This window comes from Haliotis asinina, chromosome 9 (genome assembly GCF_037392515.1).
Source record: "Haliotis asinina isolate JCU_RB_2024 chromosome 9, JCU_Hal_asi_v2, whole genome shotgun sequence".
NCBI classification, from domain to species: Eukaryota; Metazoa; Mollusca; class Gastropoda; order Lepetellida; family Haliotidae; genus Haliotis; species Haliotis asinina.
Window position 1 is genome coordinate 1,544,726 of NC_090288.1, and position 26,879 is coordinate 1,571,604.

The 26,879-nt window shown below is 38.5% G+C and overlaps 2 protein-coding genes across 3 annotated transcripts; both read right to left on the bottom strand.

Annotated features, from left to right (window-relative positions):
* Positions 1-902: 902 nt before the first annotated feature.
* Positions 903-13,964, bottom strand: LOC137295884 (A-kinase anchor protein 7-like). Its single transcript, XM_067827446.1, has 3 exons — positions 13,795-13,964; positions 4,884-5,042; positions 903-3,347 (listed from the first exon to the last, which is right to left on the bottom strand). Exons 2-3 carry the CDS (start codon positions 5,038-5,040, stop codon positions 2,212-2,214), a joined length of 1,293 nt encoding a protein of 430 aa, XP_067683547.1. The 5' UTR covers positions 5,041-5,042; positions 13,795-13,964; the 3' UTR covers positions 903-2,211.
* Positions 13,965-15,925: 1,961 nt separating this feature from the next.
* Positions 15,926-19,789, bottom strand: LOC137296163 (leukocyte receptor cluster member 9-like). Of its 2 annotated transcripts, none has more exons than XM_067827865.1 (3): positions 19,630-19,789; positions 18,940-19,145; positions 15,926-18,195 (listed from the first exon to the last, which is right to left on the bottom strand). In XM_067827865.1, the coding sequence occupies exons 2-3, from the start codon at positions 19,094-19,096 to the stop codon at positions 16,763-16,765; spliced, it is 1,590 nt and encodes a 529-aa protein (XP_067683966.1). In that variant the 5' UTR covers positions 19,097-19,145; positions 19,630-19,789; the 3' UTR covers positions 15,926-16,762. The 2 variants fall into 2 exon arrangements, with proteins under 2 accessions (XP_067683966.1, XP_067683967.1); XM_067827866.1 differs by having other exon boundaries at positions 16,352-18,195; positions 19,678-19,755.
* Positions 19,790-26,879: the final 7,090 nt, after the last annotated feature.

Sequence of the window (26,879 nt, forward strand, 5' to 3'; positions counted from 1 at the left end):
GATAGTAAGATAACAGGACAACACTGAGCTCCTCACTCCTGGAGGAAGGGATCATGGTGAAAAAAACAAAATTGAAGTGTTATACATGATAGTAAGATAACAGGACAACACTGAGCTCCTCACTCCTGGAGGAAGGGATCATGGCGAAACGTTTTATCATCTACCATAATGTCTAATACACATAAAGCAATACGTTAAAAATTGATAATATAATAATATTATATGTGATGAGCATGCTCATAGGATAATACACAATTAAATATACATTACGGGTTTGAATGGTTAGTAGTAACAGCTCTTGAACAATAGGTTTTCAGGGATTTTTGAAACTTGTGAGAGAGCAAGGAAGTTATTTGTTGACAGGTGGAGAATTCCTAAAACATGCAGATGCGTGTCGGAAAGATCACTTGCCAACGGAAAAGCAAAACAAATCTTAACTTGTTCTGATACCATGAGTTGGTTCTGGAAACAAACAGTTCTGGCTGGGGTGTATTCTGTGATGAAATCCTAGAGATGAACTGGTGGAAGATTGTGTAAACACTTGAAGAGTGAGTGAGTTTAGTTTTACGCCGCACTCAGCAATATTACAGCTATATGGCGGCGGTCTGTAAATAATCGAGTCTGGACCAGACAATCCAGTGATCAACAACATGAGCATCGATCTGCGCAATTGGAAACCGATGACATGTGTCAACCAAGTCAGCGAGTCTGACCACCCGATCCCGTAAGTCGCCTCTTACGACAAGCTGAGTCGCCTTTTATGGCAAGCATGGGTTGCTGAAGGCCTATTCTATCCCGGGACCTTCACGGGTCGTAAACACTTGAAGACAATGCAGATGAGCTTACATCAATAAAGATGCAACAGGGGCCAACATAGGATTTCAGAATGACCATTATGTGATTGGACATGGATTTTAATGACACAATGCAAGCGGCTATATTCATAACTTTTTGCAGTTTGTAAAGCTGAGCTTTGCTAAGACCTACAATCAGTACATAACAAAAATCCAATGAGGGTGAGACAAGACACCTGACAAGAACCTGTGCACTTTCTGCTTAACATAAAGCATAAGTGTTCTTGTATAATGTGTTTCTACAAACCTTAGTCAGAAGGAAGTAGCTGGATGAATATATGTATATTTATTACTCGCCCGTTGAAGATACTGCTGTGCAATATTTTCACTTCAATATTACACTAGTGTAATACCTCTTGACGTATGACGTCAAAATGGTTCAAAGTTGTGACGTCACAAAGCTAATGTTGATGTTGCGATTTTACTAGACCTTGCTTGACTTGAAAGCTGAGAGTCCTCACAATGTAGGCAATTTCGCCGCAGTTTCTGTCAATTTATGTTAGCGAGTAATAAACAGAATACTAAACTCTCTTCCGTGAAATACCATTTTCATTAAACTCGTTAAAGATTTGGTATGAAACGCGCTTTCGCTCGTTTGATGCCAAATCATTAACTTGTTTAATAAAAATGGTATTACACGGAAGGTCGTTTAGTATATTCTATATATATAGCTCATATCAATCATTTCTGAAAACTGGTTTCAGTCATTTTATCCAGTTTTTATCCACAAACGGTTGCCATGTTTCCCATGCAGTACTATAACTGCATCAAGAAGCACTACCATCTGTGATGGTGAATCATTCCGATCATGAGCATTTTCTAAAACCTTTCAAAGTAATTGCAAGTACTGGTTTCTGAAATAGGCCAACATATCTGTTCATGATGTTTCTATTGTTTGTTTGCCATGTATACATTGTGATTGTTGAACCACAGGCAAAGTGTAGCGCAAAATGGGTTGCGCAGCAGAACGAAACTGACCAGTCTTCGTATATGCGAGCAAGGCTTCGCTCGCATATACGAAGACTGGTCAGTTTCATTCTTCGCTCACATATACGAAGACTGGTCAGTTTCGTTTTGCTGTGCAACCCATTTTGCGCTACACTTTGCCTGTGGTTGAACTTGTGTGTATATTTGCAACTTTACACAGTGATGTTTTACAGGATAGTTGTGTCAACAAGTCATGCTCTGGAGTTTGTGATTGTTGTCATATGTTACTGTTAATTTGAACTATGTTCTAGTGCTGTGTCTAACTGTTGTATTGCAGTGTTCTCTTTTAGTTTTAAGCTCTTGTAGTGTAAATTTGTTCTATGTTAAAGGGTTGGGTTATTGTGTTGAGTCAGAAGATTGTGTTAATTTGTTATTTCTTGAAGTCAATCTGCGTAGGACAGATATAGAAACCATCAGCTCTCCTGTCATGGCCCATCTGACACAAGTGGATTCCCTTCACACCCTGCTGGCCGAACTTATAGTCCAGGAGAGACTCGTACACTGCACGGGAGATATTACGCAATCCTGTCTTCTTTGTGAACCCAACATTGACCTTGGCAATGGTCATGTGAGGATGGTAGTCTCCAAAGTTATCCTTTGGGTAGATGCCTTTTCTTTCGAAAGCCCATCGCACAACCTTTCGCAGCAGGAGGACATCTTCTTCAACTTTCACCTTGCCAAACACAACCTTGCTTCCTTGGAATTCATCAATGCCGCTAACTGTGAGACAGGAAGTTGGAGCATGATTGATCAGCACCTCCCGCGCATCCTGTAGAGCTGCAACAGCTTTGTTGATGTCGCTGTCTGAGTGCAGTGCAACTGTGGTGAGGGTGACGTGCACCTCATTGCGATTGTAGCAGATTGGCTGGTAAACATTATCCACGCTCAACATCTTCTTCACAACCTCTGTTACACCATCCCCAATATCACCATTGGTGCAACGTATTGCAACAAAGTAATTTGCGCGGCGAGAGTCGACTGGCACATCAAACTTTGGCACTGAGTCCAGTGTGAACTTCACCTGACTTACTTCCTTTGAAGCTTTACTTGGCCTTGGCCTTGACTTTGACTCTACAACATTCCAGTCAGAACTGGTTTCTTCATCATCCCCAGGGTTTGACTGGATGACTGAATCTGCCCATGACTGCCACTGGCCACTCTCTCCTGTATTCTTCTCTTTTGATTTTCTTCCACTTGGAGTGGTATCCCTTGGAGTGCTTGGACTTATCTCCCTTGGAGAAGCAACCAGTTCAGAACATGGTTGCAGCTGCCAGTCCTCTTCTCGAATTTCATTTCTCTTGGATGGTTTGCTTTCACTTGTTTTTTTTCCATAATTCTCTTGCAGCCACTTACCAGCATGCTCCAGCAACAATGGCAATGTTTGTGAGTTGCTGTATTCCTCTGCCTTGCCCTTACGATGAAGGCTTTCACTCAGGTCTGCTTTCTGGTCCTCTGTCAGGGTGGCAGATGAAACCTTTATTTTTGGAATCCGACTTGGATAGGATTCTGAAACATTACAAAATATCTTACACACAAAAATACTGATTTTTCTTCTACATTCACAAATTATGTAAAGTTGTTTAGGTGTTTTACAATAAACTGACAAAAGTATTCATGAAAATAGACATTATACTTAAGCTTACCATTTCTGATCCTGTTTCATCACAATCAAGTTTTAAATTTTCGAAGCTTCCTTAGCACTAAGACAGTTGTAAGTGCCAAACATTAATATTAATTTACGACTATCTAAGTGCTGAGAGAGCTTTGAAAATTGAAGCCCTGGTTTGCTAACATCATTCCAGTGCCCATGGGTTTAAGCAAAGTGGTAAAACGTTAGACCTCCATCACCTTGGGCTTTCTGTCTGCATTAAGCTGACATGTAGTGGTATAACTGGAGTCCTGATCAAATCTCTCCTTAACCCAACTCAAATGGTAATTCAAACCTTTTCTTGGTAATCACTGTAAGGTCCTTTTTAGAAAAAGTGAATCATAAACCCTCTCAATAAGCTCAACTAAATTATCTTTTTACAAATGTGATCTTATTTTAGCTTTACAATACATTTTTCTTTGGCCAAGGCAAGACACTGTCAGTGTGGCTGAGTCAGTAATTTAGACAACCGTTTGGTATGTGGATGTGCAGTTAGCAGGCTGTCAGCCATCACACTGTCTGCAATAGCCACAGGCCTGCTGAGATAACGACCAGATAAATATATTCATGGTATTAGCAGCTAACTCGTGAAACGTGTGTGTACATAACACATTAGACAAGTATATGGATGTTTTGTCAACAAGACGACAGCCATGACCAACTCCTCTTTAAAATACTCAGGTATGAATTTATAATAAAAATCAGATTGTATGAACCACACATATCTTCAAATGGAAAAACCTGTTCAAAACAGTTACAACGTTTTGATTAATTCCCCCAAACTGTACAATCAACTAAAAACTGCACAAGTACAGAATAAAATATATTTTGAAAACTGCCAGAAATCTGATTTTCAGCAGTACTGTCTTGCCAGTCATATTGAAAATCAGATTTCTAAAATAATTGGGATGCTATTATTGGTGGGAAAAAGCATGTGAAGTTTAACCTTTCCAGAGAGCATTGGGCAGCACAAGACAAGAAGGCCAGAGCAAATAATAGCTCTTTTGACTTTCTGTCAGGGAAGGTAAATCTGAGTTTGTGGATACTGACATAAAACGTTTTTGCATAAACTGCAATTGAAGCTATGCTGAGTCCAAATTTAAAAAGTTAGAAAACTGCAAACAAACTTTACCATACAAAGAGATTTACGGTTTCTATATTTCTTTCTTCAAGAATACCCATGAAGATCTAGGTTAGAAATGATCTTCAGTAACCCATGACTTGGTTGACACGTCAACATTTCCCAGTTGTATAGATCGATGCTCATGCTGTTGATCACTAGACTGTGAGGACCATACATCATTATTTACAGACCGCTGCTATATAACTGGAATATAGCTAAGTGCAGCATACAATTAAATTCCTTCACTTACAAGAAATCAGAAAATACTCACCATCAAAATAGAAGAAGATCTGTGTGTCCTTATGGTCAGTCTGAAAGGTGACAATATGCAGGATGCTTCCCTCGGTCTTCACAGAGAGTCTGTTTGGGAACATCGGTTTTGCAAGCTGATATCCAGCCCCAAAGTATTTCAACGCCAGTTCAGCCATGGCTGGAACAGCATACACACGCATATTCACATTACCCAGCAGCTTGTAGTAGGGAATGGCTATTATATACTTAAAGAAGGACAATGAAAGGTTCTACATACAGTTCAGGTAACAAGTATAGGCAGATCCAGCGGGAGGTGCAGAGGTGTGCACGCTCCCTTTTGTCCAGTAGGTCTAATAAATGGCCATTGAAACTCTTGTGAAAATGAAGTGTGCACACCCACACCCACGAACACCCCCATCATCTCTTCTCATATCTACTTGTTTGGGGAGTATACACACTATATGATCACTAAAATGATGTGAATATTGAATATGCAACAAAATCAGCTCTAGTCACGAAACTGAAACTGCACGCATTATGAAAATTTGTCAATATTAGGGACATGGTGTCATACCGACAAAATGCAAATCTGATTCTGATAAATTTAAAGTTCCAGTTTTAAAAATGTCTACCATTTGTAAAACAATTGTAGTAATAAAACAAGTTGCTCCATATTAATTAATTATTTTCTCAAATGTCATTAACCAATGTCATAAACTGGATTCAGTGTCTGTAACTTCAGGATATAGTGAACACAAAGCTCCAGGTAAGATTTACTTCATGTGCGTACTGTACTCATTGTATTTTCATGGTTTGGGTTTTTCATGTTCATTCCCACTGTTTTCAAATATGTGGGTATTTCAGTGATTTTACTCACCTATGTCATTAAAGGTCACAGGCAACATAAAACACAACTTTGCAGATTCTGATACCTTTTGGTAGGCACTTACCGAAACAAATCATCAAAAATACCAATTCCACCTATAAAGTTGAAAAAAAAACCCATGTGAAATCAGAGTTCAAACGATTCGTTAAATTTCCACCATCGCTTGGGAAAAAGTGGTTTCAACTGCTGTACCCATAACGCATGCGCATTGAATAGGTTCATGGAGCTTGAAACAGTATGCATGCCCGTAGTCAACACTTGTTGACTGTGGTAAGCAGCCTCTGGCACAGAGAAAGCTTTTTGTCTTGTTTATTGACATCTCTACTGAGATGATTTTTGATTGGATTGAGTGCAAATTCAGGGAACATGTACTTACAAAACCCAACATCTCTATATACATTCTTTATGGATAACAATTTCTTCTAGTGTATATGATTTAGTTTGACAACGGTATATGAATCCATACTGAAATGACGAATCAAGTACAATAAAAGAATTTGGTATCCATAAAGAATCTTACTTTCTTGTGACTTGCCATACGTTTAAAATGCCTATCAAACAGATCATTTTTCTGTACACACAACGAGCCCTCAGCGTATCAGCAAATGAATCACCCAGAGCCCATCGTTACACTTGAGTGCACACCCACCCACTATGGCTGGGTTTGGCCTCCTGAGCGCTTTGTTTCGGGGGAAGTAAGCCCAAGTACAAAATATTGCACTTTTGAATCGCGATTGTATGCTTATAATTTTGTTTAGGTATTTTTTCACAAGCAACAATGTATATTATATCTCATGAATAAGTAATAATTGTGTTTTTATTTATAATGTTTGATTTTTTGGTTGCATGTGACCTTTAAAGGTCACATATACTCTAATAGGGTACAAATGCAAAATCTTTTGCTGACATCGTTATAAATGAAACCCCGTCATTAAAACTGCTCATTTCGATCTTAATTAGCTTAAATTGACCTTTTTGTCAACAATGCACAATTCTCAACCGCAAACGAAATTTCAACCAATCAGAGCGGCTCATCTCCGTGACGTAATAGTGGGTATAGAAATGAGGGTCTGTGCAGTATTCACCTACATTTCAGGGGTTAAACTATTTTGTTTACAGGTTTGCACAAACCTGAAATCACAAAATCTGTTGAGAAAAATGAAAGCTATATGTTCTCACAATCTACTATCATTTAGTTTTGTCTCCTGCTTTGCCTAGTTTTCGAGTTACAACCCTTGTTTTCATAGACGATTCTGTCAAAATCACTTGGTGTCGCAAGGTTGTAATCCGTGTTAGGTGGTATAAACCTACATGCTATTTGTCATTATTCACTTGATGCTCAGTTAATGAATTTATAACAGGTATAATTAGTGGTAACGCCACTTAGATTACCCGACAAAGGCCCCCATTTGGCATTTCTTTTGTCTGGATCGATCAAAGGATTAACCGATAACACGCTGATTGATTAATTAGTTTTATGGGGATTTAAATGGGGGATTTGTCAAAAGGTAGTGTTTATGTATGTACATTTACTAATCTATACTGAATACACTCTGTCGTATCTGTGTCTATGTAAAACAACACCCTTCTTTCAAAGGATTAACTGCCAATACATCGATTGATTGCTCATTATTGGCTAACTAAATAACTTTTTAAAAAGAATGACGCACATTACGCAATTAGTTGCCAGGTGTGCTATCTTGGGTAACCAATGAAACTATACAGCAATGTGAAAAACCTGAAATGATACATCACCTTTTCGTATATTAGACTGTTAAGAGACACATCACTTGGGAAATCTGCAGATGAATTATATATCCCTTGTGTCTGTGGATATTGATACATTCCTCGAAGAAGGTAATAGCCTGACATTGCCCCTATAACTTTAATTTTAATATTTGCATTTTTGTTTTTAATAAGTTGTTGTAGCAGAAGTTGTTGTACAGAATCATTGTTTTCGTTGTTAAGTGAAATGATGCAGACGACGTACACTAGGGCGTGCATGCGAATTATGATTCATATAGGAAAGCTATGAAATGTCTACATATTACATTCCTGTTATACATTCGCAGATCGCTTCTTTTTATTAAGTTGCAAGCAAATGCATACAAGTATGATTATAAAGTAATTAGGATTATGGGACCAAGTATAAAGACGTATATTGACAAGTGTCTACATACTGGTGAGCGAACGTTACAAACCAAGTAAATTTAGCAAATGAATAAATTTATCGCGCAGTATTTTCACTTCTACCCCGACCTCGCTTAGGTTATGTTACAGGTTGTGTCATGCAAACTCCTTTTGGTAATGATTCAAATACATATTTAAGTAGTTTTGATTTTCTAACTTGATGAGAACAAACCATACATAATCTCATTAATTGAAAATATGTATTTTATTGATGGACAATAGGATTTTGCATGACATTGCTTATAACATAACAATTTCACTCTTGGAATTGAGGTGGAGGTCAATATAACATTGCTTGCAATATAAATGTCACTTTGACTCCCACCTTGCTTCCTTGAAAGAAGTCCTTATGTTAAAAGTTGTGTCATGCAAAATCCTTTTGGCCATGATTCAAATGCATATTTAACTACCAGTAAAAAGTAGTTTTGATTTTCTAACTTGATGAGAACAAATCATAATCTCAATAATTCTAACGGACTTTAGCCCGTGACTTCACGATTTTCAAAAATGGCGGCGCCCTGTCTGATTATGAATGCTATTTAAGTTTGTTTTCACCAACTTACAAAATCAAAATTACTTTCTACTGGTAGTAAAATATGTATTTTATTGATGGACATTAGGATTTTACATGGCATTGATTATAACATAACAATTTCAGTCTTGGAATCGGTCAATATAAGGGGTCAGTATAAGATTACTTATGACGATATTGTCACTTCGACCACAACTTCGTTTCCGAGGAAGAAAGCGATATATCCATGCAAAATCCTTTTGGTCAGCAATGTGTAGTAAGCAGTCTTGATTTTATAAACTCGATGAAACTTGAACTCCATTTTCTATCCTGGGAGCATGGTAGGGGGCGAATCATCCGATTATTTATATACCACAGGCTTCCACAAAGCTCACCTCGCACACATTAACAACCAATTTAAGCACACCTCGGAGTCTGGTAGAAATCTGTGCATAGTGATACCATCACCCGACCCCAAGGAACAATTGACGGCAACACAACAATTCGGCATGTCTTTGGTGACGTCGAGAAATCAGCAAAATGACGAGCTTCCAACACATTTTCTATACATTTAACGGGAAATCGTTCCTTCTATGACGTCACTGTAGGGCTCTGGTGACAGAGATACGTAACCTGTCTGCGGTTTCGTTTGCGGGCGAGAGAGAAGCAGACGGCTTTTTAGCAACTTTTTAGCGCTTAGTATTAATTAACCACAAGTTTTTTTTAAAAAATGGTGTTTCGTTTATGACTAACCAAAAGTCTTTCATATGCAGCGATAAAAAGAATACCAAAAAATTGAGTTCAGTGGTCCTTTAAGTAGGTTTACTATGCAGGTATGTACTGTCTTATGTCATACCTAATCAGAACTAACTTAAACATAATGGACATGATTGCATAAAACATCACTCATCCTATACGGACAGTACAACACTAGTACTATACGGACAGTACAACACCAGTCCTAAACTAACAGTACAACAATTGCCCTATACTGACAGTACAACAGGAGTCCTATACTAACAGTACAACACTAGTACTATATGGACTGTACAACACTAGTACTATACGGACAGTACAACACTAGTACCATACTGACAGTACAACACCAGTCCTAAACTAACAGTACAACAATTGCCCTATACTGACAGTACAACAGGAGTCCTATACTAACAGTACAACACTAGTACTATACGGACAGTACAACACTAGTACTATACGGACAGTACAACACTAGTACCATACTGACAGTACAACACCAGTCCTAAACTAACAGTACAATTGCCCTATACTGACAGTACAACAGGAGTCCTATACAAACAGTACAACACTAGTACTATACGGACAGTACAACACTAGTACTATACGGACAGTACAACACTAGTACCATACTGACAGTACAACACCAGTCCTAAACTAACAGTACAACAATTGCCCTATACTGACAGTACAACAGGAGTCCTATACTAACAGTACAACACTAGTACTATACGGACAGTACAACACTAGTACTATACGGACAGTACAACACTAGTACCATACTGACAGTACAACACCAGTCCTAAACTAACAGTACAACAATTGCCCTATACTGACAGTACAACAGGAGTCCTATACTAACAGTACAACACTAGTACTATACGGACAGTACAACACTAGTACTATACGGACAGTACAACACCAGTCCTATACTAACAATACAACACTAGCCCTACACTGACAGTACAACACTAGTCCTTTACTGACAGTACAACACTAGCCCTATACTGACAGTACAACACTAGCCCTATACTGACAGTGCAACACTAGTCCTATACTGACAGTACAACACTAGTCCTATACTGACAGTACAACACTAGTCCTATATTGACAGTACAACACTAGCCCTATACTGACAGTACAACACTAGCCCTATACTGACAGTACAACAATAGTCCTATATTGACAGTACAACACTAGCCCTATATTGACAGTATAACACCAGTCCTTTACTGACAGTGCAACACCAGTCCTATACTAACAGTACAACACTAGCCCTATACTGACAGTACAACACTAGTCCTATACTGACAGTACAACACTAGTCCTATATTGACAGTACAACACCAGTCCTTTACTGACAGTACAACACCAGTCCTATACTGACAGTACAACACTAGTCCTATACTGACAGTACAACAACAGTCCTATGCTGACAGTACAACACTAGTCCTATACTGACAGTACAACACCAGTCCTTTACTGACAGTACAACACTAGTCCTATACTGACAGTACAACACCAGTCCTAAACTGACAGTACAACACTAGTCCTATACTGACAGTACAACAATAGTCCTATACTGACAGTACAACACTAGTCCTATACTGACAGTACAACACTAGTCCTTTACTGACAGTACAACACTAGTACTATACTGACAGTACAACACTAGTCCTATACTGACAGTACAACACTAGTCCTATACTGACAGTACAACACCAGTCCTTTACTGACAGTACAACACTAGTACTATACTGACGGTACAACACTAGTCCTATACTGACAGTACAACACCAGTCCTTTACTGACAGTACAACACTAGATCTATATTGACTGTACAACACTAGTCCTATACTGACAGTACAACAATAGTCCTTTACTGACAGTACAACACTAGTACTATACTGACGGTACAACACTAGTCCTATACTGACAGTACAACACTTGTCCTATACTAACAGTACAACACTAGTACTATACTGACTGTACAACACTAGTCCTATACTAACAGTACAATACTAGTCCTATACTACAGTACAACACTAGTCCTATACTGACAGTACAACACTAGTCCTATACTGACAGTACAACACTAGTCCTATACTAACAGTGCATATCATAGCAATCAATGTCGTTTCCATTATGCAAGAGATTTTTTTAAAAACATATTCTGTAAGCATATGTTTCAAACTTTTTGTGTATCTAACATTTTAATTGCATAATTGGTATACAAAATTATTTTTTGATGCGTAATTGGAAATTTTCTATGCACATTTTACCCAGAACATATATTCTTTATGATCTAAAATAATATTAAACTAGCTTAACCAACATCATATATCACTGTACCCCGCTGCCAGTGGCAATTCTCTATCTTGAATAACACTGAATCATGTATGATGCAAGAAAATTACCACTGTTTTACAAATCAATGGTAGGGAGATAACTCTAAATCTGTTTTTCCTGTAAGCAAAATCTAGCAATGGCTACAAAAGGATTTGTACCTCTGCTTCACACAATTCAACATTAAATTCCTTCAAATGTGTGTGTGCATTTAGAATCTACATTTCATAAAATGTATGTCATTTTCATTAATACTATCAGTTTTACTCTATAAGGTAGAGTTAAATTGCTGTATTTTACCTGTTAACCTGTTCATATGAAAGTGCAATTGTAGTCACAGCTTACTGAATACTGTACATCACAAGAACTGAAGCACATGTTGCAGTAATGGCTACACGTGATCTTCTAACACATGTGTAAAGACTTAATGTAGATACTGACTTTAGTTTCATGAAAAAATATCTGAACAAAATATACATCATAATAGTGAAAGTGTAATCGGAAGGATAGGGCAATTGTGTTTATTCTTGTTCAACTGACCTTCACCTAAAAGAAATTGCCTAATATATGCAACAATGTTTACGTGTGACATCACTACCAATGGCCGATTCCTTACAAAATGGCGGCTTTGCTGACACAGGATTTTGTGAGGACTCTTCCCTTGATTCAGGAATTGTTTGTACATAAATATGTGATGTAAGTAATCAGAATGGTTATGACTACCGGTATCTGTGTATTGTTACATGTCTTTTATCGTTTTCATTGTAAATATGAGAAGAGGCCAGAAATGCAGATAATTACCATTGTCGTCCAGTGTGATTTTGCGTCGGTGATGGCGTGATGCCGCACAGAAACTTCTTATGAATTATCAAATCGTTGCATGGTATTTTGTTTCAGTTTGCTATTTGTTGGTACGATACTCTTCCCCTACATATTCTAAATGTATTGAGCTATTGTAAGCAATGACTACACGACTGAATTTCCAAAAATGCTACGTAGTGTAAAATCAGGATTTTTCTTTGTTTACATTTCAAACAAACGCAGTCTTTCAAAAACACTCTTTGTTTTCACATCCAGTTTTTTTTGTTTCGTTTTACATAGACAGTTGGTAGTGGTGACAAAGACCATTTGTAATCTGATTCTAAAATGTGTGGGGAACTCAGTGAGGCATTTGTGGCAGCTGATTATGAAAAATGTGTGGCGTCTCAATACCGGGCTTCGCGAAACATGATTTTGTAAGTGTTCGTGTAAGTGTATTTTCGAAAACATCCCAACTGATTCAGGGTTCATTGGCAACGTTTCAGAATTATCATGAGCGGTTATATGAAAACTTGATATCAGTAATCATTAATATGCTAATTTTGAAATTCAGTATTCTCAGTAATTATCTGATTTTCACATTACAAAAATACAGCAAATAACGCAGTGAATGGCTATTTCGTAGTGTTCAAAATGGTGACATTTACAATGAACCATATTTTGAAAGGTTATTTTAAGAGGTTTAGCTTTGTCTGAGATAATAGTGGATGGTAACAAGAAACAGGAAAATTCCACAGAATTCAAAACTGTATATTTGTGTGCGTGATATATTTAGAATTTTATCTGACTTCAAAGTGAGAGTTGATGAGGAAGGATATATACATGTCCCTGTGTCACCTAAGGGGTTAAGGTGTTCGGAAATAAATGTATAGTTCACCGGCCCCTGGGGTCCATTGGTTGAGGTACCCTCCGTGTTTGTTTATGTATGCATCTGTTTTATAATATGTAAGCAGATTCAATGCACTTAGATCAACAATAGAAAACCTAAACCTATTCAGCGCTATCATTACGTCATTTGAAACAACAAGTGATTAAAACGTGTACCGTGGTTACTTATCACATGTTGGGTTCGAACACGAAACAACTAGTATCGCCGTATAACGGTATATTAACGGCAAGCTGTGCCGTCACCGTTGCCTGAACATGCACAGATTGCGGTTAACCTCGCTCGTACACAAAGTTGCGATTCTGTGTCTTCTCATTTTGAGCAGGAATCATCAAGCATTACGGAAATTATTCCCCCAAGCGCTGTTCAATTTCTGTAATCTTTCCATCATAAAGCTAAGCCATAACAGCATCCTCCAACGCGACACGCGTACTAGCTTGTTGGTTACATCTTAAATTAACTTAATACAAGAGTGTCAAGACAAGGTCTGGAAGTGGTTGCAAAGTCATGGGAATAAACGCTGATTCGTGGCTTACCTAGTTGATGACAACTTCGGGAAGATGTAGAACTGTAGTCTCCGAATACTTCCAGAAAGTGTTACATGCAACCGATTGCAGCCCTTCTTATTTAGCTGATCTCATGTTGTGCAATGTTCTCGTTTCGAGTTTCTGGACATTGCATTTCCTTGTCAAGGGAAGATAACTCTAAATAATGTTTTGCACAAATCTACATGTGTGTTTCTGGTACACACGTTCGAGCCTGTGAAATGTACAAAGCCTTTCCCTTTTTTCCATAAGATATCTATACTTTTTCATATCCACAAGAAAATTCATTCTTTTCATTGTTTTGTAAATTCAACAACTAGGTCTTTGGGATTATCCATATCTATCTTTATGCAGAAGGTGAATACATGACGAACATTTTGCTCACTAGAAATATGAATCAATTATCAGATTATATTATTTCCCAAGCCTTTATGGAGAAAAGGAGGTAATTTATATCTTCTTTCATAAATGGCTGCAGTATTCTTCATGTCCACAGTCCCAATGCCTTGTGACTGATCTTTGACAGGCTTCTGTTACTTGCTCAAGGATTCATTTGGTGAATATGTGATGGCAAGTCCTTCATGGAATTCAACCCACAGACATCCTGTTCCATTGTCAGACACCTTCTCCTCTTGACCTTAGGTTCAATGAGAAAGTTGAGCTTAATGCCGCTTTAGCAATATTCCAGCAAACATCATGGCTAGCTACACCATATATGGCTTCACACCTTGAACCCTGGTAGGTGAGAATAGTGAATGCTACTAGACTCCCCCATCCATGCTTAACCCCCATGGGCAAGCTGAGTCCCTGCTCCCTACCTACAATCACGAATGTAACAAAGTCAGAATGAAGGAAATACCCTAAGTGATTCAGCAATATAGATTTATATTTCTCAGTGATTCATGTTTCTCCCTCTCCAAAATTATGATTTTTGTAAGCAGTTTAAGCCATAACAATCTTGCCTTGTCAAGCAACAAAGACACTGTATATTTCAAAAACTTGCAAAACTTGCAAAAATAGGACAAATGAAGGCACTTAGTAATATCATACACATAGGAGGAAGAGTGTTAAAAAAACGGTCAAACATCAATAAAACCAGAGACCCTAAGTCCACCGATAAGGCTTAAACAGTTTATATGAAAGTGACTGCCTCTTTGATTCTGTCTTCAGTAAGACATCTATAATGCGTTCTACAACTGGAATGGTCTATTGAGTAATGTTTTGAACTCAGAGGCACACGAACCAATTACTTGGAAAAGAAGATGGTTAGGGGTACTTATTGGATCATGTACTAGGCAGTATTGTTAGTTATGTTTGGTTTATAGAGTCCCTCTGTCTACAATACTCAGTACCCACTGTCTACACCTGTGGGAGGGCAACACAGATCTCCACTGTCTATTCCTGTGGGAGGGTAACACAGATCCCCACTGTCTACATCTGTGGGAGGGTAACACAGATCCACTGTGGCAGGGTAACACAGATCCCCTGTGAGAGGGAAACACAGATCCCCTGAGGGAGGGTAACACAGATCCCCTGTGGGAGGGAAACACAGATCCCCTGTGGGAGGGTAACACAGATCCCTACTGACCCATGTCTGAGTGTGAGAGTTCAAGGAACAGCTGGTGTCCATGAACATGTCATGGAAGGTTTGATGCATCACCTGACCAGGCACCTTGATGATGTGGATCATTACTCAAGGTGGAAAAGGACTGATCTACATTCATAAGCATCAACACAGTGTGGTGTCAAGTCAGCTGGGGTTAAAAAAATCCCATTGCCCGACACCTGGGCATGTCAGTTTTCATTTTGGGCAATTAGATAAAGGCATCTTACTTGTCCGTGGGCTACTAGCTAATTTCCACTTACATTTTCCTATCTGCTCATAATGTAGCTATTACATTTTGCATTTATAATAAAGCAGAGTTATCTTTCTTTGAAATTTATCAGTCATAGATAAATAGTCCAGTAAGCATTTACATTAAACATTGTGTCATAAAATCAGGGCAAGTGGAAAATTAGTCAGGACAAGTTACTTTCTTGAAGTCACTCGCCCTGTGGCAAGTGGCTATTTTGGAAATTTTTGAACGCATGAGTCAGAGTTGGAAAAAAGACAAAAATATACTGATGTTGGTGACCATATAATCATTGTTATCTGCATCTTCTACAGACCATCACTGTATGCACCAGCAATGATCTGTTCTACTGTTTCTGGTCTCTTCTTCTGGTCTGGTATGCTGCTGACTGCTGACTTGGATGTTTGATGGTGAAAAATTTGGTCACTTGGTCCATAAAAACAAACAAATTTTGAAGACTTATTCAGTAATCTAAAGGATAGATTTGAGATAGAATGTCTTGGCCTGTTTTGGTCACAAATCCAAAACATGTTCTGTAAAACAATTAATCTTTGGAATGATTTATGTTTTGGCCATTTACAATCATTTGGAACATTTTTGTTCTAAACACAATCTACTAAGCATATTGTCAGTTGAGGTCAGCGGGTGTGTAAATCCAGCTGAAGTAATCTAAGACCTAAAACAGAAACAACCTATGAGTTCAAGTATAATGATTTAATCGCACATGGATCACAGACAGACCACTTGAAACTTGATTCAGTCAAGTGGAGAAAACATTGATCAAAGTTACCCACTCAGAAATGCTGTATAGGAGCAAAAATCAATTTAAAAAAATACTGAAACCACACTGGTTCGTGTTCCTTTTACACAAACCAGACTGACAAGATTGTATTTTCACTTTAACAAGACATGATGTCCTTTGCATGCCCAGCATCACATTGCAAGATGAATTCCCTTTGTATGTCAAGGTCAATGTGCAAATTCCACTATCAATCAAACAGTGAAAATCATTCTTTGTACCATTCTGCTTTCGCATCAAAATATTTATGTTTCTGATTTTGAAAGTACCATATCACAGTACCAAAAAGCACTGACTGTTTTGTAATTTATTCTGAGTGTGTGAAGTCGATGTGACAGGGAGACAAGTAGAAACCATCCTCTCTCCTCTCCGTTTCCATAGAGCAAAGATGGATGGCATCTATGGTCTGTGAACCAAATGTCATATCAGCGAAACCATCGTAGAGAAACGGGCTGACTTCCTTCGTTCCCATCAGCCGAGAGACTGGTCGTGTTGTCTTCATGATGGTCATGTGTGGAACAAACTCATACCCGTCCCGAATGTCCACACCAGCTTCGTTCAAACACATCTTTACATGGTCCACAAATGGGACGAATGTTTCTGGGCATTGCACCTTGGCATAGATGACTCTGTTGAAGAAGTTGCCCACCCCAACAAGCCTCAGTGGCTCTTTTGGGACAGAGGCTTTCAAGTCCGACTTCATTTTCTGGAGAGCCTGCACAGCATTACTGACTTGCTCAGGTGTGTCAAGTCCCAGGGTGCATAGCGTGATGTGGAGGGAGGCTCCAGGAATACAACAGCTGCTGTACCGTGGTTCATTCTCCAGAATGTAGTCCTGGACACTCTCAAGGTTCTCCAGCACCTCCTGGTCTGTCACCCTCACAGCTACAAAGTAGTTTGGTCGCAGTTTGTCCTTCCAGAAAGGATTGAACTCATTATCAGTTTGCCAGTCATCAACTTTGCTTCCTCCAGCAACATAGTGGTTGGTGTCTGATGTAGGTTTCTGGATTGATGTACCGCTACTGATGCCACCAATAGTTACAGTGATGCCATCATCGCTGTCGCTGTCACTGTCTTCATCTTCATCCACATCCTTGTCTTCATCCTTGTCTTCATCATGGTCTTCTTCCTGGTCCTGATTCTGTCGGTTCTTCTCGTATCTCTCAATGACATCTGTGATGGTCAGTTTACTCCCCGTTGACCCAAACACATTGTCCAGTCTGGACCCCTTGTCCCAAACGATCTCGGTTTTATATTTGAAGTACTGGATCCTGTGCTTAGGTATGGCCAGCACAGTGTAGTCAACAGATGCAATGTCCTCCCAGGAGAAGGCGGAGAAGTACTTCTCCATGATTCCACGGAAACGATCCCAGTATCCAACAAGGAAGTCATCACTCTGCAGGGTGCCATCCCACATGATACGCTTTATAACATCATCAGCCGTCTTCATGGACACCAACTTCTCCTCTACAACATCATCAACGACCTTTTTCTTTCCCTTCCTTTTCTTCCCATGGGTCCTGGTGGCAGACTGAGCATCACTTGAGCGTCCTGACTTCCCTGATCTCATTCCATTGCTCTTGAGCCAGATGATAGCCTTGTCCACCAGAGACTGAATCATTGGTGTGTTGAGACTAACCTCTGCTTCCTCCACGAGATATTTCTGTAGTTCCAATTTGTCATCATCAGAAAGAGCCTCGGATCTCACAGTTACAGTTGGAACCTTGCTTGGATATGAAGCTGCAAAGAGAGAAGAATATAGGTGTGGTAATTACAATGTCAGTGTCAGATAACGTAAAGCTACATTGTGACATCACAGATATTCCTATAGTATAGGTGACCTTGACCCCATTCTTGTAGCAAGAACTAACGATGAATCAAGCAGTAAAACATCACAAAATGACTCATGTTACATCATCATACACAAATGATGTGGACAGATGACAATGCTTACTGTCAGAGGTTTGTCTGGTCTAGAATGGACATTCCACTGCAATATTACTCGCGTGTGGTGATACCAGCACAAAACTCCCTCGCTGTCAGCACAGCTTATGGTATTACAAGGGTCTGTTGTAGCACAGCTTAACCACTATCTACACCAAATAACATCAAGTCTCAATTGTTACAAGATTTACATGTGATCACTGGTTTATGATACCATGTGTGGGGTGATTGCCATGTGTGTGGCCTCGCCATTGAATCTGTTAATGCTGAAGACATTGCTTCACAATTCAAATTCTCAAACTTGAAACTTGGATGCCCCCCCACCCCTATTAATAATTTCCCATGGGTAATTCATAAACAATATCTTTTACTGAATAACTATGACAACACAGAGGAAAATTCATTATACTGTACTGAGTTTGAAGTACCTTTTGCAGATGTGTACACCTCACTGGAACTGTAGCTTAATGAGAATTTTGATGCAGGGTTCCTTTAGAGCACATAAATGAATGACTTAAGTTTACAGTGTTTTATCCCTACCTTCAAGCTGGAATTTGATGGTTGCATCCATATTCATGGGTTGAACTGTGACCACATGAGTGAATCTGCCAACATCAGTCATCACACGACATCGACCTGGGTGGGCAGCTTTGATGGCTGCAGCTTCTTCTGCTTGTTGAGTGTTAGTGGCCGCCATGGTAACAAGTGACGATATTCCCTTAATGCCCTCAGAAGCCAGATTGGACCTACAAATGTCAGTCATGTTATATGTGACAAATCAGGAATTTGTTTATTTGTTTTGGGGAGGGAGTGTACAAATACAAACTTTCATAGGTAAAATGACATGTCTTGGATATATCTATGGGAGGCAAACGTTAAAATGGTATATAGTGGTTTCGAACACTGGGACAGCAGATCCTCTTGTATATGTTAAACAGACTCTATACAAATGATGACTGATTGCGGTCATCAATTGACTAGCACTGGAAATGTACTTTTTCATAATCCTGAAAAGTTTATTGATCTGTTTTTGATGGGGGACACAAACAATCTTTTTTAGCTTCCAAGTGTAAATTTTGATGTGACCATGCGATAGGAATCTGCAGCACTGTGTATATGGATGCACTTTTCTCTTCCTGGTTCGGTTTTCACAGCTTGGGCATGCAGCATCCTAGATACATTACCAGCGATGACACAATTAACGTCTGCCGAAACTGAAATTACCCTTACCTTCTGTAGCGAAGATCAACCAAAGATGCAGGTGACAACGCCGCCTACCTGCCTTATATTGATGTGTATTGCAGTGTTTATAAATAGAGTCGTTCCGTTGTCTGGATTTCCCGGTAGTGGTGCAATGACTGCGCTATGATGTATTGGGCTATTTATAGATCTGCAGTAAGCTCTGTTGCAGCGTTGGGGACTTGTTGATTGCGTTGTTGAGCAGTAGATGAATAGTGAATTCGTAAACCCTGTGTGGAGTTTGAGACGGATTCTCCTTAGGAAACGGACAAGCACATGCCGGACAACTCTTAAAAGGGAGACAACACTGCAGTTAATAATTTCAAGCGCGCAGACGTGAATATTTGTTTCTGGAAAATAAATTACTGGCAGAAGACGATATAACTATGGCATAAGCCGGAAGTGTCGCTAGGTTGTGAAACATGCAGAACTTACATGTATTCATCGATGAAGTCAATAGACTGTAACATTCTTGCATAAATAAATACAAAAGATATCTTTGTGCCTGATCAATGTAACAATTTAAACTGAATGAATGCTTATAATTTGTTAAGCATCCCATTACAAAATTAAGAAACCAACTTGGCTTGATATATGTCTATTAAAGATTCCATTCTGTAAACAGTAACTGTCATAATGTCAATTCATATAAAACCATGTGACTTTTATAGACTTGAGACTGATAAGCTTGTTCCACAATCAAGCCATTCACAGATTGACAGAAGCAGTCAAATAATCATAACTAAAAGAAGAGACATAAAATCCTGAGATTCCCCTTCAGCATTCTGTTTTCTCTGTACTCTGTCCTGTTCATCGGTGATGTGTAAGGAATAGACTAATGCTTATTCTCTGAATATATAAAAATTTGATAATAACAAACAATTCCATTTAAAGGGGCCCCAGGGAGACCAGAATTCAAAACCCGAGGAAATCTACCAGAAAGGGCTTGGCAGTATGGAAACTATAATGTATTTCAGTTCCTGTGATACAGACTATATTAGGACGTGCTTGGCTTTCCCAGGTGAATGTTGTAAATCCCTTCTAAAACTCATTACAAACACAGTGACATATCATCACATGTGACTCCAGTCTTGTCTGAAATGTGACATATTTATGTCTGATTGCACCTTCTAAGTACAGTTTCAAGTACCTTTTGCAGGGCATCAGATAAGGGACATACTAGCATAGTGTAAGCCTAAAAATCTATTATATCCGACATAATATATCATTTTAAGGGTATCATACAGACATAAATGCCTTAGTATGTGAAACATATATAAAGTTTAATAGTTGAAAAGATGTTTAATATAATTTATAACAAACCACATCACCAGCTCGCTCAAACAAAAATATGTCAGTACTCCTTAAAAATTCTTAGTACACCTCTACTTGCAATATGAAATGTAAGTACACCAACACACCCAGAAGTCATCTGGAGCCCTGTCTTTGAGTTGGGCTCCATTTTGGAATTTAACCCTGATTATCCGAGCAAGGCACCTAATCACAGCACACAAGATTAGCACATATTCAGCATTTAAAGTCTGGTGTGTATTATGTTTGTCATTGCTGATACTTTTGCTGTACATGTTTTTCAGCTTTAATCGATAAGTCTGTCTCTTACCAAAGATGTTTTTCTAAGCTGAATCTTGATATTAGAATTGGTCCTCAGCAACCCATGCTTGTAGTAGGAAGTGACAAACTGGAACAGGTGTTCATTCTTGCTGATTTCGTTGACACATGTTATCATATCCCAGCTGCATAAACGATGCTTGTGATGTTGATCACTAGATTATTTATTTTCAGACCTCCACCATATAGCTGGAAAACTGCTAGTGCAAAGCATGGCATTAAACACATCATTTACCTCAGATAGATCGTGTTAGCATTTTGCAAAGTCATATGTAATAAGTCCTAGTTCTTGTTATCTTGGGTGGTTGGGTAACCTTATGTTTAAAGCATCATTTCGTTGTTTCAAAGACCCTGGTTCAGTTCCCCACATGGGTACAAAGTGTGAATCCCACCTCCTACATTTATGTTGTCAGTGCTCCTCAATTCGGAGGTCAATTAGGGTCATACTATTTTATAACAATACTCTAACAACACATTTTATTGGCTGGAGAGAAAAATAATTGAAACATGATATCAGCATTTTGATTTCACTCATATGTAACTTGTTTTCATATTATCTAATGTCATGTTTCAGCTGTGACAGAATGGTACTGGACCTAGCTGTATTATTTTTAAATACCAATGTTAAACTGAACAAGCAGTGTGCTTGTATTTTACTTTGATTTCAAGATAACTTGTCGACCATATTTAATCCAGACATTCTATTTTTGTTTAACTGGCATTATTAGAAGTTGGTGAGTAATAAGAGAGTAAGATTCTTTATGGATAACAACTTCTTTATAACATATAATGCGAGTGGGAGTGTTGCTTGACAATGGTATATCGATCCATACCCAGTCTGAGTAAACTTATCCTCAGTACTTTTCTTTACATTCCACTACTGAGTCTAATAAAACCTTATGGGAGGTCACGTCAGGTAGCCCTTGAGATTGACCAATCAGAACACAGCTTACCAAATTGCAAAAGTGGACATTCGCACATACCTTTTGAACTTTTTATCTCGAAAAGGTTTGTACCCGGACGATTCCGAATGCTAAGTAGCGTACGCTCGCTTCTGGGTGATGCACACGGCGTACGTACAACCATGACAGTGGTGAGTAAACGGTCGCTGAAAATAGTGTTTTTGGCAATATTCAAGGATGTCATCTTGTGAAAATATTAGCTAATGGTAACCATGTCAACAGAAACCCAAAGTGTATATACTGCAGGTCGAACATCTGCGTTAAATGTGGATATTTGTTTGTGGAGCGATCTGTGTCAGTGACCTGAATATTTTGAAAGTCCCTCCGATCCCTAAATAGTAGCGGTTGTCTGATTGGTTAAATCTATTTAACCATCTCATGTTTGATTGGATGGTCATTGGTCACTCAAAGGTTACCTGACGCAACCTTCTACTAGGTTTTGTTAGACTCAGTGGTGGAGTATAACAAAATACACTTAGACTTAGACTGGATCCGTACCGAAACATCGCATCATATGTAATAAAGAAGTTGTTATCCATAAAGAATCTTACTCTCTTACCAGACATTCATGAATCTGTAATTTTTGTCATATTAAAAGGCAACTTAAACTTATTCATGATAAGAAGGTTTCTTAAGATATATATTTAAGAAATATTTGTATAATTGGCATGTTCAGCAAGAAATACCGTTAACAGGAAGTCATTTCCTGACTAATGATTAGTCTTCATGCCTCATTTCATCGTTACTTTTGTCTTACATTTGGTGTTTACCTCTAACATGTGACGTCATCCATCCGTAGTTTGCCATACATTTGGTGTTTACCTTTAACATGTGACGTCATCCATCCGTAGTTTGCCATACATTTGGTGTTTACCTTTAACATGTGACGCCATCCATCCGTAGTTTGCCATACATTTGGTGTTTAACTTTAACATGTGACGTCATCCATGTGTAGTTTGCCATACATTTGGTGTTTACCTTTAACATGTGACGTCATCCATGTGTAGTTTGCCATACATTTGGTGTTTACCTCTAACATATGACGTCATCCATCCGTAGTTTGCCATACATTTGGTGTTTACCTTTAACATGTGACGTCATCCATGTGTAGTTTGCCATACATTTGGTGTTTACCTTTAACATGTGACGTCATCCATCCGTAGTTTGCCATACATTTGGTGTTTACCTTTAACATGTGACGTCATCCATGTGTAGTTTGCCATACATTTGGTGTTTACCTTTAACATGTGACGTCATCCATGTGTAGTTTGCCATACATTTGGTGTTTACCTTTAACATGTGACGTCATCCATGTGTAGTTTGCCATACATTTGGTGTTTACCTTTAACATGTGACGTCATCCATGTGTAGTTGTCTTACAGCAGCCTGATGTCAGAGTCTTCCAGTAAAACTCCCAGAGGAAAAGTGTCAACTCTGTTTGAAATGCCTGGAATGATTACATAAATGTGATATAATGGCATACATAAAAATATACATGAAACATGAGACACAAACTCATTATTAGCAAACTATGCACAAATCAGATTTGAGGTAAATTATGGTGGAGGTTTTGAGAGTTGATGCAGCATGTTCAGTAAATATATTTACTTCTGTTACAGCCTGACACTCGGGGGACTGATGGAGAGTACAGACGTTCAGCGGAAGATGATATGAGCTGTGCCATACTGGCAGGATGAGCTGCAGAACTGTAGACTCTGCTCCAGGTAGAGAAGACGTACGGCACTCCATCAGGTGATGCACCAGCCCATGCAGCAGTTAATCACAACATTCTGTATGAACAAGTTTGCTGTTTACTACCATACAGCAGGAATACTGCTGAGTGCATCATAGAACTGATCTCACTCACCATTTCTGAAGTATCTTAGGGATAAAAAAGACGAAAATTTGAAAACCTTGGCTTTTAAGTATGAAAACAGCTGAGAAATGAAAGTAAGCTTCCTGTTTCTCGATACACATCTGCCCATGAGATTTTCAGACAGGGTAATATATTCAGTGTCTCTGTCTGTTTAGTTCATGGAGCGTATCCCACAGTGTGTTCCATGTTTCTCCAGGAAATGTTTCACATATATCACATATATATCAATGAACCTTGTGCTCGAGTGTCACATTTAATAATTTTAGATTGGAAAAATGGTGTTTTCCCTTTTTTTCTGATTTCTTCGTGAAGCCTTGCACGCAACCTTGAATGAAATCTTGTCTCCTCTCATTTTTAATAAGTTTTTAGTAAAGATTTGACATAACCACTGAATCAATTCATCTTTAGAAAACAACATGGTAAAAACTGGTTTTGCTTTGATGTACACTTAAAGCAAAGAAATAAAATTTAGACGGACATGCTGATATTTACAGCTTATGATCCTTTGACTGCAAGGAATAACTTCACATCTGCAAATTGTTTTTTAGAGGAGAAATTGAAAGTGCTACAGCTCTGTTCAGCTTGATACCTTGGACCAGACTGTGAAACTTATGACAGTGATGGAAATGCTTTGTCATCTTTCCAAGTTATAGATCATAAGAACAATATTGTGTAGGGTGATACTTCCTAGGTTTTCTTTCTTTCTTGGATATGTCACTATTTTCTTTTAGCCCTAAACTGACTCGTGAAGAAAGTAATGTAACCCAACGTAATCCTGATTCTGTGATCATGAGAAAAAGTGATATTGGTGTATATTTCCCTGATTTTGTAATCAGTGAGAGTTATATGAGTATATATTTCCTTAATATCATAATCAGAGAGAGGAATACAATTATATTTTTCCCTGATATGGTAATTACAGAGAGGAATTCAGGTATATATTTCCCTGATATCATAATCAGAGAGCAGAATACAATTATATATTTCCCTGATATCATAATCAGAGAGCAGAATACAATTATATATTTCCCTTGTATCATAATCAGGAGAGAGGAATACATTTATATAATTCCCTGAGATGGTGATCATAACAGAGAGGAACACAGTTATACAATTTCGTGATATGGCGATCACAAGAGAGAGGATGCACTTACGTAATTCCCTGATATCAGGATATTAAAAAAGTCCCAAACCCAGCCACACTTCCAATGTTACCAGCCTGACATGGATTTAACCAGATCAGACACCAAGATGATCGGGCTGGCTGGTTGTAAATCTAGACTGTCCATTAGAAATCCACTCCGTCTTGGGTGGTTAGACGTGCCTTATTTCATATGCTGCTGATATGGTAATCAGGAGGTAAAGGAATACAATTATATTACTCCCTGATATGGTGATCATGAGAAAGAGAAATACTGTTATATATAATTTCCTGATATGGTGATCACAAGAGGAAGGAATAAAATGATATAATTTCCTGATATGGTGATCACAAGAGGAAGGAATAAAATGATATAATTTCCTGATATGGTGATCACAAGAGGAAGGAATAAAATGATATAATTTCCTGATATGGTGATCACAAGAGGAAGGAATAAAATGATATAATTCCCTGATATGGTGATCACAAGAGGAAGGAATAAAATGATATAATTTCCTGATATGGTGATCACAAGAGGAAGGAATAAAATGATATAATTTCCTGATATGGTGATCACAAGAGGAAGGAATAAAATGATATAATTCCCTGATATGGTGATCACAAGAGGAAGGAATAAAATGATATAATTCCCTGATATGGTGATCACAAGAGGAAGGAATAAAATGATATAATTTCCTGATATGGTGATCACAAGAGGAAGGAATAAAATGATATAATTCCCTGATATGGTGATCACAAGAGGAAGGAATAAAATGATATAATTCCCTGATATGGTGATGATCATGAGAATAAGGAATACAGTTATGTAATTCCCTGATTGGTGATAATGAAAGAGAGGAATACAGGTATATTTTACTGATATGGTGATCTTTAGAGAGAAAGATACAGGCTTAAGCTTATGGGGTTTTATTGACCAGAAAATGTGTTCAACAGATGGCTCGGATCATCCAAGATCTTCAAGCTGATCATGTTTCAGAGAATGTTGTGGACTGAAATGTGAGCTTTTCTCAAACTGTGGACTGTTTGGGAAGTCCATGGTGTATTTTTAATGTTAATGACTTAAGAGAGAATGGAGGAAGGCTCGTGGCAATTACTGCATGGCTTTGTTTGCAGCCATGTGTGAAATAAACTGTATTCGGATGTCTATCGGACCTTTGCATATGTTTGCAGTTCCAGCTGAACCATGCCAATAGTCTCCTTGGCTACTTTGCTGCTTCATGCAGGGGCATGACGGGCATGGTACAGGGCCATTCGAAGGGTGTTACATGGGCAGAAAGGGGCGTTACAGTGGCTATACAGAGGTGTTACAGGGGCATGACGGGCATGGTACAGGGCCATTCGAAGGGTGTTACATGGGCAGAAAGGGGCATTACAGTGGCTATACAGAGGTGTTACAGAGGCATTACAGGGGCATTGCTGAGGGTTTTGAAAGGGCAATGTAGAGGCATTATAAGGTGTTAAGGGGGCAATACAAAGGTGTTACAAGGGCCTTTCAAGGGTGGGCAGTACAAAGATGTTACATGGGCAGTAAAAAGATGTTACATGGGCATTACAAAGGTGTTACTGGGCATTACAAAGGTGTTACATGGTATTACAAAGGTGTTACGGGGCA